General features: G+C 43.7%; 1 protein-coding gene across 4 annotated transcripts; it reads left to right on the forward strand.

The window, feature by feature from the left end:
- The first annotated feature begins 189 nt into the window (after window positions 1-189).
- CIAO3 (cytosolic iron-sulfur assembly component 3) lies at window positions 190-15,426 on the forward strand. 4 transcript variants are annotated; one of them, XM_065560237.1, is made up of 12 exons: window positions 206-346; window positions 1,575-1,683; window positions 2,640-2,735; window positions 3,934-4,077; window positions 4,471-4,603; window positions 5,018-5,152; window positions 5,636-5,754; window positions 7,201-7,330; window positions 7,800-7,872; window positions 11,125-11,262; window positions 12,486-12,643; window positions 14,918-15,426. In XM_065560237.1, the coding sequence occupies exons 5-12, from the start codon at window positions 4,552-4,554 to the stop codon at window positions 15,154-15,156; spliced, it is 1,044 nt and encodes a 347-aa protein (XP_065416309.1). In that variant the 5' UTR covers window positions 206-346; window positions 1,575-1,683; window positions 2,640-2,735; window positions 3,934-4,077; window positions 4,471-4,551; the 3' UTR covers window positions 15,157-15,426. The 4 variants fall into 4 exon arrangements, with proteins under 4 accessions (XP_008162991.2, XP_065416308.1, XP_065416309.1 ...); XM_008164769.4 differs by lacking the exon at window positions 1,575-1,683 and having other exon boundaries at window positions 190-346; XM_065560236.1 differs by lacking the exon at window positions 1,575-1,683 and having other exon boundaries at window positions 190-346; window positions 15,186-15,426.
- The last annotated feature ends 454 nt before the right edge of the window (window positions 15,427-15,880 follow it).

Genomic DNA, 15,880 nt, shown 5'->3' on the forward strand with positions numbered 1-15,880 from the left:
TAGCCTACCCATCCCCCACCCAGCCCGAGCGGATGCTGCACCCCTCCACCCAGGCTTGCAGAGTCAGACAGCTAGCAGGGAAGCGGCGCGCGCACGCGCACTACCTTTTTTTGAGGCGTGACTTGAGACACCGACGCATGCGCAAATCTACTCCTTTTGGGCTATTGAGGCTTCCGTCCGCCGCGGTTTCCGGCAGCGTGAGAACGGCTTTTACAGCAGTGTGGCTTTTCACTGTTATCCCTCACGCTGTCGCTGCGTGCTTTCCGGCAGCGTGGCCGGAATGGCGTCTCCCTTCAGTGGGGTGCTGCAGCTGGCTGATCTGGATGATTATATCGGGCCCTCGCAGGTGGGGAGCGCGCTGGTTGGCTGCCTGCCAAGGGGCGCGAGGGCGGGGGAGGCTCCGCACGGCACGGGGGTGCCTGGAGGGGGCCGTTGAGGGGTTTCCCCCCGGGGGCCGGGGATAGGGGTTGCCTAGGGGATTTGGGGTCCCGACCGGGGTTGGAGGGGTCCTCCCGGGTATGAGGGATTGGGGGTCCCCCACTGGGGCCGGGGGGGGTAATAGCGGATTGGGGGGTTGCCTAGGGCATTGGGGATCCCCCACGGGGGATGGGGATAATAGGGGATTGGGGGTCCCCCGGGAATGGGGAGTTGCCTAGATGACGGGGGGGGTCCCCCTGGGGGCCGGGATGGGGGTTGACTGGGGGGTCCCCCTGGGGGCTGGGGGGATAATAGGGGATTGGGGCTCCCCGGGAGCTGGGAAGGGGAGGTCACTGTGGGGCTATGGGTGATGGCAGGTTTGTCTGGCAAGGGGGAGTTATTCAGGGTCCCGTGCAGGGGGACGTGTAGGTCTGGAGGGGGGGCTCTGCAGAGTGTGGGAGTGGAGGGGGGTGAATGGTGTTACCCCTCTTCTCAGTCCCCCCTCCTGTCAGGTGAATGTTTGGGTAGATCCCTCGGGGGAGTGCCTCTGTTCCTGCTCCCAGCCCAGGCCAGGGTCCCCTGGGCTGGGTATCCCCAGGTGGGGGGAGTTCTAGGGGCTTCCCCAGCTTGGTGGCCACTGGGTCTTTGCCTTGCCTTGCCCTGCCCTTCAACTCCACTCCCAAGAGGTGGGGCCCATGCTGACTGCTCATGGTTGTCCTCACATAGGTTGTTTTCTGGTAGATTTGAAATAAGGTTTCTGTTTCAATGGGCTGTGGATGCCCCTGTGTCTCTCCTTTTCTGCTCTGAGCGCCGAGGGTGGAAGGCGCTATTGCTGTGCATGGTTGTTATTACATTTCTCCTCTAACACGTCCAGAAAAGGGATTGTTTCCTTTACTACTGAAGTGCAGCCACCTCTGGAATAGAGCACGGAGGCTGAGTAACAGTTTGTAACACCACCACACAGCCAGTGGAAACATTCTCATGTTGAAAAAGCTGCTTCTGCACTTCTAGGACAGCTGGAAAACAAACTGAGATAAAAGCTTCCAAGGTCTTGGGGTTTTTTTTAATTCTTACAAGGGCTCCTGTAATATTACCCTTGAAGTGTAAATTATGGACTACAATAGAATATCATTTTGTAAATAGTATCCTCCAAACAGATGGAACCGATAAAAGGAGAGCTGATATAGAAGAGCAGAAAAGACATCAGTCAGCATCCGACACAAAGTAGTTGCAGTATGGAGGGAATGGAAAGTGGCAGGAACAGAGGTGAGCTTTGCTGTCATTTGTAAATCAGAGCAAATAGGAAAGCAAGACTGGAGAGAGTTGCTAACAGAGCAGCACACGTGAGGAGAGGACATAGGACCATGGGGCTAGAAGTGGGGAGTAAGTCTATGGATAGGTTTGTTTGATTGATTTAGATTCAGTGAGCATAACTGGGGCATCAGAGTGATTTTGTCCTCCCTGCAATGGGAGCATTCTGAACCCCCCTAAATTCAGAGCAGAGATTTTTAGAAGCAGGATTTACAGTAGTCAAGATGGGGGGGAAAAAAAGATTTTGGTAAAGTGAGGATGATTTAAGGTCAGGATGAATTCTGGCAAGGCTGCTAGTCAGACTTCTAGACAAGGGAGGTGTGGGTGCACAAACAATGCAACTCTTGCAAAGTATAAAAACACCCTCAAGACTTCAGTCACTGAACTCTAACACACTAAACCGGAAACAGTCCATATAAAGTCATCTGCTTGCCCTCAACATCAAATGAAATTTCATTGGCAATAGCCACATGTTGAATGTAATGACCACGCCTCCTGTCTGCTAAAACTCACAATGAAGAATTCCTGATCGCCCTTCGGGATTCTGGAAAGGACAGAACTTCTCAGTCATCTATTTTGAGCAAGACTTCTTTAAATCTGAGTGTTTCACACTGGCAGCAAAATTGTTCTATAGTTTTGGTTATGATGTTGGAAAGGTGTTCATTCTGTAAAAATGGGGTATGCAGATTTTGTATGTTTGATTTTTTGCTTGTCTCCTTGGTGGTTACAGGAATTGTAAGATTGCACATTAAACAAAGAATCCAATGCAGCTTAAACCAGAGATGATAAGTTTCCACTCTGGAACTGATCTTTGTTTACACTCTGTCCAGTTTCAATCCGTCTTTTCCTCTCCTGCCTCTTTCATATTGAAAGGTTCCTCTCCTTCATTTTTGACTTTATTTCTGTTTTAGGATTGTGTAAAGCCAATAAAAGTTGAAAAGAAACCTGGAAAAACAGCAGCCAAGATCCGAATTGAAGATGATGGGAGCTATTTTCAAATCAATCAGGTCAGAATGTTTTCCCCTTGTAATCATTGTGTAGAAAACCCATAAATTACCTTATTATTCTGCACATAAGTATGTTACAACTGTTAAATATCTGATACCCAATGATTGCAAAAGTGATAACAATGTAGATCACTCAGTCTGAGATGATGTCCGTTGTCACTGTTACTCATTTGAAAGAGTGGGAGTGGGTACTCAATTAAAATAGATGTGACTAGCTGCTGGTAATTTCTTTTATTTTTCGTTCTGAGTCTTTAAAAGATATTTGTAAAGTGGCTTGTCATGTAATTGCATAACCTTTGGAACTAGCTGATGATAGAATCAAAGCCAGCGGAGTTGTAATGAGCTATTTTCATGGTTGCAAAAGTAGAATGACAGCAATTTGGCGGTTAAGTGAGCTGGGAGCATTGTAGAAATGCTGTTCTCAGCTTCAGGGGTTAGGGTGTACTTCCTGCACAAACTTGGGATGCTGCTCTTTCAAGAGTGTGTGATGTCTGTGTTGAGTTGAAGATGGAGGCTGCTGCATTACTGGTGTCTGTTAAGGAAGGTGCGCAGAGGTATGATTGTGCCCTAGAGCAGCCATCATTTAGTGGGTGAAAGCAGTGTTTGCCATGAGATTAAGGCAATCAGTACCCTGCTAGGATTTTGGTTTCTGACTTTTGGTTTGGTCTGACTGAAGAGTGATGTTGGGTGATGTGGGGGCCCCCAAAAACAGTCATTTGAAAAACAGGGCCGCCCAGAGGGGAGGGCAAGTGGGGCAATTTGCCCCGGGCCCCACAAGCCCTGGCCAAGAATCCCTTCCCTGGCTATTCGCCCAGCGGTGGTCTGGGTCTTTGGCAGCACTTTGGCGGCGGGGGGCCCTTCAGTCGCTCCAGGTCTTCGGCGGCACTTCGGCAGCACTGAAGGGCCCCCCGCCGCCGAAGACGCGGAGCGACTGAAGGACCCGCCACCGCCGCAGACTCGGAGCGCCGCCCGGTGAGTGCAAGTACCACAGCGGGTGGTGCCTTTTTTTATGTCCGCTCCCTCACTTTGCCCCAGGCCCCCTGAATCCTCTGGGCGGCCCTGTTGAAAACTGACTTACTCATTTCACACATGTTGGCAAAATTCTCTTAGTACCATGTAGCAGGTTGTCTTTGACATGTTCTGCATATGGATCTCTGATTCTTATGGCTAGGAATGGATCTAATCTGTTTCTTTCTAGGATGGAGGAGCACAAAAGCTTGAAAAGGCTAAAATTACCCTGAATGATTGTTTAGCTTGTAGCGGCTGCATCACATCTGCAGAAAGCGTGTTAATCACTCAGCAGAGCCATGAAGAGCTCTACAAAGTGTTAAGTTCCAATAAGGTAGGTGATACTCAACTGATGGAATAGCCAGCAGGTAGGCTCAAGAATTTGAAAATCATACTGTTTGATTGCTGAAGCACAGGTAAAATAATGTGTAAGAAGATCTTCTGTATCCAGATTAGCCTTCAAGAACCAAAAGGTATTGTGGGACATCCCCAGCACAACATATTTATGTGTTCCTCTGAATTTTAAAAATTGTCAGAATAGGTTTGTGAAAGGATCATAATATTTCATATAGTAATCTCTTGACTTGGAAGTGCAACATCTTCCCCCACTGGATCGTACTTTAAAAAGGAAACCATGGACAAGTATCTTCTAAATGACTAACCGATCAAAGATGCTGTATCTTAACTGTTCAGGAAATAATAATATCCCAAACTTCTTGTTTTTCAGACTGCAGCTCCCAATCAACAGAAGCTAGTTATAGTTTCCGTTTCACCACAATCCAGAGCATCACTAGCTGCAAGATTTAAGATGACGCCTCTAGAAACAGCAAAGACATTGACAGCGTTCTTAAAAAATTTAGGCAAGCTTGTTACCGTTTACCTGTTCATCGCAGATGAAATTTTGGGGTATAGCTTACTAACCTTCCAAGTGCAACTTCGGTTTAAGTCTGTAGAAGCTGCATGAGTAAACTTCCAAGTGCCTGTTTCAAAAATCATAACATGAATGGGAATTCAGACCTCTGTTACTTTGATGGCATATTAAACTCAATGTGAGGGAAGGGATCCTAAAACACTCCATCATCAATTCATTTTTCTCATTCAGTTTTTCTATTAGCCTGTCTTCTTATGTACGAGGAAACTGTTCTGTTTCTAATTACAGCAGTCTATAAATATGGAAAAATACCAGGATTTAACCTAGTTGGGCTGGATTTTTGTGGTGTAGTTTGTAGCACTTGTCAGTTTTTTGATGGCTTTAATATCTCTATGCTATCTAGGTGTGCACTATGTGTTTGATACAACTTTCTCAAGAAACTTCAGTTTGCTGGAGAGCCAACGAGAGTTTGTACGACGCTTTCAAAGGCAAACTGAAGATAAAAAGGCTTTGCCCATGCTGGCCTCTGCCTGTCCAGGTATATTGTAAAATAGTTAAAAATGGCTATAGAAGTGGTCAGATAATGTGGCAGACTAACTGCACACTAGAGGAGTGTAATAAACTGCTGAAAAAGTTAATGGCTAAAACCACGCATAAGTGAGACTTGCTCTTGGTGCCATGAAGGTCTCTTTTAATGTCTGTTAACATTCCGTTCCACTTAGACAGGGACTACTGTGCTGTGAGGATATTATAAATGTCTTCAGTGGTCTTGTAAAGAAAGACACTTGTTCCTGAATATGATTACATGAAATGTGGAAGTTCTTACCCATAATGGTACAGATGTTTAAGTGCATTGTTAGTTTGCGAAGCTAGTCTTGTCCCAGAATCCAGTCGGTAAGAGCTATTCCTATACTGTGTGCAGAAGAGAGGCTGAAAATGGTTGTTATTGGCTGGTAATAAGGCTGATTCTGAAGCCAATGAAAGTCTGTGCATTGATTAATTGTACTTCATCTTTTCGCAGGTTGGATCTGCTATGCGGAGAAAACTCATGGAAGTTTTGTTATTCCTTACATTAGTACCACTAAGTCCCCACAGCAGGTCATGGGCTCCTTGATCAAGGGTCACTTTGCAAAACAGCAGGTAAAGCTTAACAGGAAACTGTAGACATTAGATCTGGAGCTGTGTTTAAAACATTGTTAAAGACAGTGTATTAAATAGGATTGATTTACAGATCTGAAAATCTTGTAGATCACTAGCAAGTCAGCCTGTCTATCATCTCCATTTAATTTCATGAGAAGCTTAGAATTGGAGAGAGAGAGTATTAAGATCAGACTCATGCCACCAGGTGTCTCCGTTGCCTCCCTTCCGACACTTGGTATTAGAGCAGCCCACCCACCCCACCCCCTCAGCCACCACCTTTAGCTGCCCAGCTCTTTCCCTGCCAGTGCCTATGGGAGCAGAGTTTCAGGTTTGGCATTCAAAAGGTCAGTTAAAATCTCAATCCGTTATTCAACAAATCCAGAAGAACTGGATTTGTCACAGCCCTCCTACCATCCTATTTGCTTTTCTGTTGGGGTTTTTTTCCCTATCTAAAAGCAAACTACTACCACGATCTTACAGAGAGCTTGAATTCATGTTTACATGCAGATAGTCTCTTACTAAAAAATTATGTGCTTAATGTTTCTATTTCAGTTTGATTTAATACTTTTCTATCATTGTTGCCTCTGGAATTCCTCTAAATGTCACTTTGATGTCTAAAGACTGGTGTCACTCTTATAGCCAAAAGTTGAGTCCACCAAGAAACTTGAGCATTGCTGCTGCCATGTTTGATTATCCATTAATGAACATTGGTTTTAACGCTTTTGTTGAATAAACTCAGACATCTGGCAACTACACCTCTACCCCGATATAACGCGACCCAATATAACACAAATTCGGATATAACACGGTAAAGCAGCGCTCCCGGGGGGGGACAGGGCTGCGTGCTCCGGCAGATCAAAGCAAGTTCGATATAACGCGGTTTCACCTATAACGTGGTAAGATTTTTTTGGCTCCTGAGGACAGTGTTCTATCGGGGTAGAGGTGTACTCAGAGCATTTGACGAGATACTGAAACAATGGTCTTGATTCAACAACTTGTTTCCTTGGTCCCTGGGAGCTTCTTGGATTGTGATGAACTTTTGTACCTGTCTTCAGCTAATTTCCTGGAGTTGCTGTTGCAGAATATAAATTGTCATGGGTTTGAGTCTGCCCTGGGGCAATGGATATGAAACACATCTGACTACTCCATTTAATTACAGACTCTTCACTAACTAAATCTGCCAGGATTGTCTGGCTTAATAGAGGAAACAACCCCCCCCCAAAAAAAACTATTGAAGCTTGCTACAGAGATTGTTACTCTATTATTCTTTCCTACACAATTGGGAAGGAACAGAAAGTATTAATTCAGGTAGTGAAATTGTTAGCAGCAAAGGAGATTTCTAGCAGCACAGTGGGCTTTTAGCTGCTCCACTCCTACTTGTGCCTTAATTAAATTAATTAATAGCAGTTAGTGCAACTGTACAATTTTTTTTTTTTTTTTTGGCAGCATTTTTCACCTGACCAGACCTACCATGTGACAGTAATGCCCTGTTATGACAAAAAACTGGAAGCTTCAAGACCAGACTTCTTCAGCCAAGAGTACCAAACTCGTGAGGTTGACTGTGTAATTACTACGGGTAAGGGAACCAGAGGTGCTCCATTGGTTCTTATGATATAAGGTAGTAGCTAAAAGATCCTAAAAGAATGCTCTGAAATGCCATGTAGACTATGCTATCTAGCTTCACCTCTCTTGTCCTCTGACCCACAGATACACACTAGACGAGAGTGCTTTGTAAAATATGCTTTCATGACCTCTTATCTGTTCTGTCAGTAATTTTGCATTTTAACACTTGGTTTTCTAGGATATTAGCCAATGAAAACTTTTCTACTTTAAATGTTTTTTGCATTCACCTTTGAGCCTTCTGGGTTCAGACTGCTTTCCTGCAGAGCATCTCCAATTGCCACACAATAGAAGTGAAATAAGTTACAAAGAAATAGTCACTAGGGGACAGTTGGCATTAATTACATTTGTGGATTTAGGCTTTCATACTGATGAACCCTTTTCTTTACCCTAAAAGAACACTTACACCGGTGTTTCTGTTTCAGGAGAAGTTCTACGATTGTTGGAACAAAAGGGAGTCTCTCTGTCAGATGTGGACTCAGCCCCTTTGGATACCATGTAAGAACAAATGATCTCCCTTAAACGTTTACTGAAATACTCTGTCACAGCCAGGGTTCTACAGCAGAATTTGCCCCTTCCATAAATGATTTAACACTACAAAAGTTGCAGATATTTGCATCTTTTGTACATCTTACTCAGATTTTTGCTGTTGTCTTACGGATTTTGAATCTGTTAAGAACAATAGTGCATCATAAACTGCTCTGTGCAATCTGCAAGATCAGGTTAGTAAGCATTTTAAGAGACTCTGAAGGTAACTGTCTGCTGTAGACTTATTTTCATAGCCCAACCGTTAAGAGCTGTTTTTCTCTAAAGCAGCAGAAGTGGATGAATTCACTTAGTAAGATTGTTAATGACACAACTGTTCTGCACTTTTCTGTCCAATCTTTATTACTTTATATAGTTAACATTCACACTGTATCTGTGTTTTTAGAGACATTACACCAAGCACAAATTTAGAAACTAATGAGCACATGAAAAAATGAAATAGTCTAGAATAGAGAATATAATATGATAATACAGAAATTTACAGGTCTGCTGTGTTTAGTTTTTTTAGTACTGTATGTATTCCAGTGCTAAAGAACAAATGAGAAAATATCAAGGTAATTTCAGCTAGTCTCTAGGCATTCTCTTATTCAATAAAAGCATATTGAACATGTGCAAAGCAGATGAGACTGCTTAATTGCTTTAACTGAAAAGTAACTGCTGGCTAAATGCCAACTGCCTGGAAAGCTAAGTGACTACAAGAATTTGGAGGATTTAGAAATCAGATGTTTTATTCATCTAAATTGACATTAGCTGCAGTATTCCATAGCACATTAAACTAAAAGGATGTGTTTTCATCAGTGCGTGGAAAGTGACGTTGCAGTACTTTGATACACTAATAAAACTAAAGTGTTATAAATTCGGTATTTCCCTAGAAGCTGTTAGAGAAGAAAATAGATGTACATGGCCCTGTAGTCTAGTGTACAAGATTTTGCCTCACGGCTAGAGCATGTGTCAGTATAATAATGCCTGCATCTGTAATTTTCACTCCATGCATCTGAAGAAGTGAGTTTTTTGCCCACGAAAGCTTATGCCCAAATAAATCTGTTCATCTTTAATGTACCACCAGACCCCTTGTTGTTTTTATCATTAACATTTCCATAGCAGCAAACAAAATCTCTAACTCTTTGATAAAATCTTTGGCTAACTTATTAGAAGTGCTTGTTTAATGTTACGTCTCATGCTTAGTGATGATAATGCTCCTCTAACCTTTTGTGATCCTTAACCTACTCAGTAAATTGACTGGTCATAAACAGCACGTATTCCACAGAATTTGGAGGATTAACATAAGCAGTCAAATGGCTGTTGTTCCATTTATTCCTTTGGCAAGTGGAAAAGGCCACTAAGAGGTTATTAAATTTGGCAGCAAGAATGATACAAGTGCCAAAAATCCTTGTGCTTTTGCTGGTATTACTGCTTGCCTTAGCCAGCGATGGGGCTTACTGTCCTTCTCCTTTTCATAGAGCAGCAGTACGTGAGGCTGGACACACTGAAACACTTATTAATGAATCACAGTTCCTGTAAACAAGAGTTGAGTTAAAAATAGCCTCTGAAGCTGATTACAGGGTGAAAAATTGTCTTTCACAGTTCTAAGGCTGAGATTTTTATCTGCAAGTGGCAACATCTTAGATCTGACTGAAATCCCAGGTGTTTTCCCTTCGGCAGCTGTGAGCAGCAGAATGCAAGTGTCACACGGATGAAAAAAGAACAAGGAGTACTTGTGATACAGACTAACACGGCTACCACTCTGAAAACTGTTTGAGTGGGTATAAGCACATCGCTCTTCTGATTATCCTCTCATAACAAAAGCCATTGTTGTGGTTTGCTATTCTCAAGGAGCATTACAGTGACCTTCCAAATAGACAGCTGTGCCTTGTCAGATTACTGGAATTGTTTGAGGTGTTTGACCCTTGGCTTTTCTTGGCATTATTTAGGTCATATAAACACGAGTGTTCCCCTTTAGCTTGCAGGCTTCTAGGAAAGACTGAGCTAAAGTTCAAGAGGTTTGGCCTTTGTTCTTCCTGGTTTCCTAGAAGTTCTGTGGTTAAGGGTATGGAAACCAGCTGGCCAGAATTGATAACTGAGGCCATTTTCCCCTCCCAGCTATCCCAGTTGTACTGGAACATCCGCTATATAAATGCTTCTGGGATAAGTCCCAATTTCTGGGTCTGAAGTGGATTCATGGAGGCTGTTCTATTGGCATTTCCCTGTTGTTGGAGAGATGTGCATAAGCAGCACAACTACTTTCAATTAAAAACAAAATTCAGCAATAGGGTTGCTGGTTATTCTGCAGGGTGGACATGGATCCTTCGGAAATGGAAATCATAGAATATCAGGGTTGGAAGGAATCTCAGGAGATCATCTAGTCCAACCCCCTGCTCAAAGCAGGACCAATCCCCAGACAGACTTTTGCCCCAGATTCCTAAATGGCCCCTTCAAGGATTGAACTCACAACTCTGGGTTTAGCAGGCCAATGCTCAAATCACTGAGCTATCCCTTCCCCCCATGAATGAGAGATGAAGTGTAAGACCTGTTTAAATGCCCAGGTGTAATAGGTGCTCTAGAAATTCCTACGGTAGACATGTTTGAAGGCGGTTGCTATTGGATGGGCTCTCTAAGACTGTACGGTCATGTAAAGCTAGACTCTGCAATCAGTCTCCTTTTTTTAATTGGAAGCTTCAGTTTAACAATTATAGAAGCAGAAAAGTAACAAGTCTGAGCAAAATTTGTTAGATGTTCAAATAGACACTTGTAGTAGGGATTAGCAGAGATGTTAGAGTTTAAGGCTTAAACACTCTGATAACCGTAACACAGTGAAAGTTATCGGGAGATGGTATGTTTGACTTGGAACAAATTTTCCTTTTTAAAAGTTTTAAAAGTTGGATCAAGCCCATACCTGACAGTGTAGGGTTACATTTACATAGCCCTGAAATTATCACTAGTCAATACCGGGCAGTTCATGCTATCGGACGGGAAGCTGGTCTCAAGAAACTAAATTACAGCTGGCTACGTATTACTTCCAAATTCCTTCTTGTGCATGGTGAAGTAATTCTGTTTCAAGAGGGGAAAAGGGCTTTTTTACTAGTGGTCTAAAACTACTTCACCGTCGTTGAAATTGGATTCTCAGTGCCAATGGGTGTAGCACTGGGTATCCTATTTTATAAGCAGGTGCAAAGAGGGGCCTTCTTTTTCTTCCCTTTTCCCTAGGTTTAGCAGCGTTTCAGAAGAGGAGCTCCTCGGCCATTCTGGTGGCGGTTCTGGGGGCTATTTGGAGCACATATACAAGTATGCAGCAAAAGAACTGTTTGGGATTCAAGTGGATGAAGTTCAATACAAACCTTTAAAGTAAGGAATTGAAATGATGTTGCTGTATTTCAGTGCAGTTCTGTTTACACTCTTCTCCTGCTGGTAATCCAAGAGCAATCTTCAGTGTTAAACATTTTACAGCCAGCCATGGCAATTGGCTCCCTTCTCCCACAGTTCACTTAGCAATGAATCAGCCAGCAGTCTGTGCAGCCTTTTCCCTGGGTGCCTTCTTGACCCCTTCCCCATCACCCACATCGTGTTCTGCATTGTAGATTTCCCCACTGTTAAGCTACAGCAACAAATTAGAACAACCTGGCAACTGAAGCTCTCATGGAAATGAGGGAGCCCTTCACCTGTCATCACACACTAAAATAGATGTGTTGGGATTTTAGTTCCTCCTCCCTCATTGTGTTAACTAGTGGTTAGCTTAGAAGACTAGGTGTCAGGACTGGGTTGTATTTCCAACTTTGCCACCTAGTTGCTGAGAGACCTTGAGCAAGTCACTTAAATCTCTCTGTGCCTCACTTTAAAATGAGACTCCTGCCTGCCTCCCAGGTGTGTGTATAATGTATCATTTGTAGGGCCCTATAGAAGTACATACTAACATGGGGATTTTTATGTCCAGACTCTGATGCTCTTCAGCAGATCAAAGCCTAACAGCAAGGTGGTCAGCTAGGGTGAGTGCACCTGAGGGAGGTTAAGAGGAATCCATGCACAAGTTGTTCTCATATTTCCCAGCCACCATATGCAGTGCATGGCTATTTGGCCAGGGAGCAGCACAGCTGGCCTGATCTGAGCTGCCCGAGTGTGCCAATTGTCTGACTGAATGAGACTGGAGAGAGTTCAGAGCTTGCCATTAAGAAGTGTACAAACATCAGTTTGGAGAAAATGGTTTCTATAGCCTACTGTGTTTCTAGTTTTGTAGTTACTTGCGTTATAACTTCTGTTACTACTAAAGACACCAATAATAGATGTTCTCCAGAGTGACAGCTGCATATGTGGACATAAAAATGTTCATCTTTACGCACTTTTCCTTTTGTATTTGAGGTAGAATTGGGGTTTAGGTCCCTAATTTAATTAGATTTATGGAGGTTAGTTTCTTCCCCAAGAACTCTCTTGTCCTCTGCTGCCTCAAAGAAGGACACAGTTTCTTTAAGTTTTATGCAAAAGCTTATTCAAATAAACTTGCTCTCTAGTATTCAGTCAAGTTCCAAATAGAGAATTAATTTAGACAAACGATTTTGCCTGCTTTTATTCCCTAGAAACAAGGATTTCCAGGAAGTGACACTGGAAAAGGATGGCACAGTCCTGCTGCAGTTTGCCTTGGCTTATGGATTTCGAAACATACAGAACTTAGTGCAAAAACTGAAACGAGGAAAATCACCGTATCACTATGTTGAAGTCATGGCTTGCCCATCAGGTAAGGCTACACAGGGACTTTCGCTGGTAGGTCAAGGTTTGCTGTAAGACTTTTTAGGGTTTCTGAAGTTCTGAGAGCTGGATTGAGAGGGACCTAGGCAAATTAGAGGATCGGGCCAAAAGAAACCTGATGAGGTTCAACAAGGACAAGTGCAAAGCCCTGCACTTAGGACGGAAGAATCCCATTCACTGTTACAGACTAGGGCCCGAATGGCTAGGCAACAGTTCCGCTGAAAAGGACCTAGGGGTAACAGTGGACAAGAAGCTGGATATGAGTCAACAGGCTAACAGCATTTTGGGCTGTGTAAGTAGGGGCATTGCCAGCAGATCAAGGGATGTGATCATTTCCCTCTATTCGACATTGGTGAGGCCTCATCTGGAGAACTGTGTCCAGTTTTGGGCCCCACACTACAAGAAGGATGTGGAAAAATTGGAAAGAGTCCAGCAGAGAGCAACAAAAATGATTAGGGGGCTGGAGCACATGACTTATGAGGAGAGGCTGAAGGAACTAGATTGTTTAGTCTGCAGAAGAGAAGAATGAGGAGGGATTTGATAGCTGCTTTCAACTACCTGAAAGGGGGTGTCAGAGAGGATGGATTTAGACTGTTCTCAGTGGTACCAAATGACAGAACAAGGAGTAATGGTCTCAAGTTGCAGCGGGGGAGGTTTAGGTTGGATATTAGGAAACACTATTTCACTAGGAGGGTGGCGAAGCACTGGAATGGGTTACCTAGGGAGGTGGTGGAATCTCCTTCCTTAGAGGTTTTTAAGGTCAGGCTTGACAAAGCCCTGGCTGGGATGATTTAGTTGGGAATTGGTCCTGCTTTGAGCAGGGGGTTGGACTAGATGACCTCCTGAGGTCCCGTCCAACCCTGATATTCTATGATTCTATGAAGCCTTCATGTCTGTTTTGTGTGTCTGAAAGCTAGAGGCCGTGTGTTAGTGTTTTGTTAAGTCAGGTGTGTTGGTTTTGTTTTTTAAATGTAGTAGTCAACAGTTCTTTAGCAATTACTTTATATTCATGATTGAAACTGCATGTCAAAACGGGGTGCAATTCTTAATTAACAATTCAGCTTTTAAAAACCTGCTCACTGCCCTGCCCCTAGCTTTGTAAACCCAAGTGCTTCCAAAGCCATGCAAAAGTGAAAGTTCTGCTCTTCAGCTAGCTTAGAGACAGGAGGGGCTCCGTTCCAATCAGCTAGAAACAGTTTGACCACTTCTCTCAATCTTTCTCCCTTCAACTCGGTCAATGATGTTCAGTTACCTTCTCTGCCTTCACAATGCACAACTCCTTCCATTTGGCTGATGGGAGGTAGAGCCATCTTCTCAGCTCAAGAGTTACACTATGACCTCGAGAGGACTGCAGGTTGTGAGAAATGGAAGGAGTAACGTGTAGAAAAAATTCTTAGACTTCTTAGAAAGTGTTAAATAGATTCCCTTACCTTTCTGGTGTAGGGAGTGCTTGTGCCTCTTCTGGTTGGATACGTGGGCCGTTTAATTTAGTCAGCCAGCTAAATTAGGAAAACTCCGTCCCTCTGGGGTAAATGAGTCCAAAGCAAACACTGGCTCTGACTAGCCATTCTTCACCCTCTCTGGGCCTCGGTTGCTCCTCTAGGGTCCATATAATCTTCACCTAGTAGCCGTGTTCCCCAGCACTGAAGAATTGGTTGCATGGTCCAAACTAGGCATTATGCAGCTGACTCTGATAGCTCTGGTTTCAGGCACACTGCTCCCCCCCATTTGCAATCCCTGGCTTCTTCCCATGACCCCCCCCCCCCCCAGCTGCTTTCTTCAGTCATCCACCACTCTTGCAAACTCCCCTTCCCAGTCCTCTGTTTATGGAGAGGGCAGGACTTTCCATCTCCGTCCTTCAGTTGAGACTCAAAGGCTATTCCTGCCTTGCTCTAAGCATGGTCCTTTTCCAGGCTGTCTGAAGGAGAGCCACAAGTTCCTACTCCCTCTCCAGCTTCTGCTCTCTCCCTGAGGAACAGGAAGTCCTAGTTCCCTGTCCTTTTATCAGCATGCATTGCTGTCCATTCTGAACTAGGACTGGCCATGGCTGACCAATAGGCTCCTTTATAGGGCTTGTGGGTCCCACCATGTTACAGTATTTGATTTCATTCCCCACTTATCTGTGTTTTCATTGACGAAGTCTTATGTTGCTACTGTCAATTGCAGGTTGAGGTAATTGGTTTGTATTAGTTGCTTTTAATTGCTCTTAAAGTTTTATTAAAGCATTTCCACACCCCCAGTCATGTTCTCTTGTTGCACCTAGGCTGTTTAAATGGAGGTGGTCAGATCAGAGCAGAAGGTGAATCCAGCAAGGATTTGCTTCAGCAAGTTGAGAAGTTGTATGAATCTGTTCAGACTGAAATTCCAGAGAGGAACCGCACTGTAAAGGAACTGTATGAACAGTGGCTGGGTGGTACAAACTCAGAAAAAGCTGGAACAACGTTGCACACGGCATACCATGCAGTGGAGAAAATGAACTCTGGCTTTAATATCAAATGGTGAAGATGTATAATGCACTTGTATTTCTACAGGGACTGTAAAGCTGTGAGACCAAGAGGTACACTTACTCAGTGCCCTTTTAAGTCATCTGTCATTTTAAAGTCCTCAAAAGCCAACATGTGCACTGAAATTCTAGGATACCGTGACTGGAAGAACACACTTGATACATAGAAAATGTCCTGCAACTAAAAGATAATGTGTATACACCCTGGTACTGCTAATGAGTTCCTACAGCTTCTAAGGCTATTTAAATAAAAACAGATGCTGACTTGGGATGTGAAATATGTCTCATTAAAAGAAGCAGTGTACATTAGCCACCACACCACCTTTATGGCCCCAGCCCTACATTCCTTTTCACACACCCCCAGTCACACTGGAGTCAATCAATGTATTTAAGGTACACAGAATCCAGGACTGACTTGTGTCAACTGTGACACTTGGATGTTTTTGATAAGTCAAAATTTTACCAGTCTTGTACCTGAACAACACATCTGCTATATTTTCACAGCATGAAGTTTTAGGGCTGTGACTCTTAGGACATCATATTCCAGTTAACTGGCCCCTGGTATTCCATTTCCTGCTCCTGGAGTCTAGCTGTAACATCTTTTCCTGTATTTCAAGTAAGCTGAAGGTTTCATAGGCATGGATGGGAGCAGCTTACAAGGGAGTGAGTGTTCTGTTTAAAACTTGTATTACCTGCTGAACTCTGACCTGAATGAATGGGCAG

The sequence above is a fragment of the Chrysemys picta genome, chromosome 10 (genome assembly GCF_011386835.1).
Source record: "Chrysemys picta bellii isolate R12L10 chromosome 10, ASM1138683v2, whole genome shotgun sequence".
Taxonomy (NCBI): domain Eukaryota; kingdom Metazoa; phylum Chordata; order Testudines; family Emydidae; genus Chrysemys; species Chrysemys picta.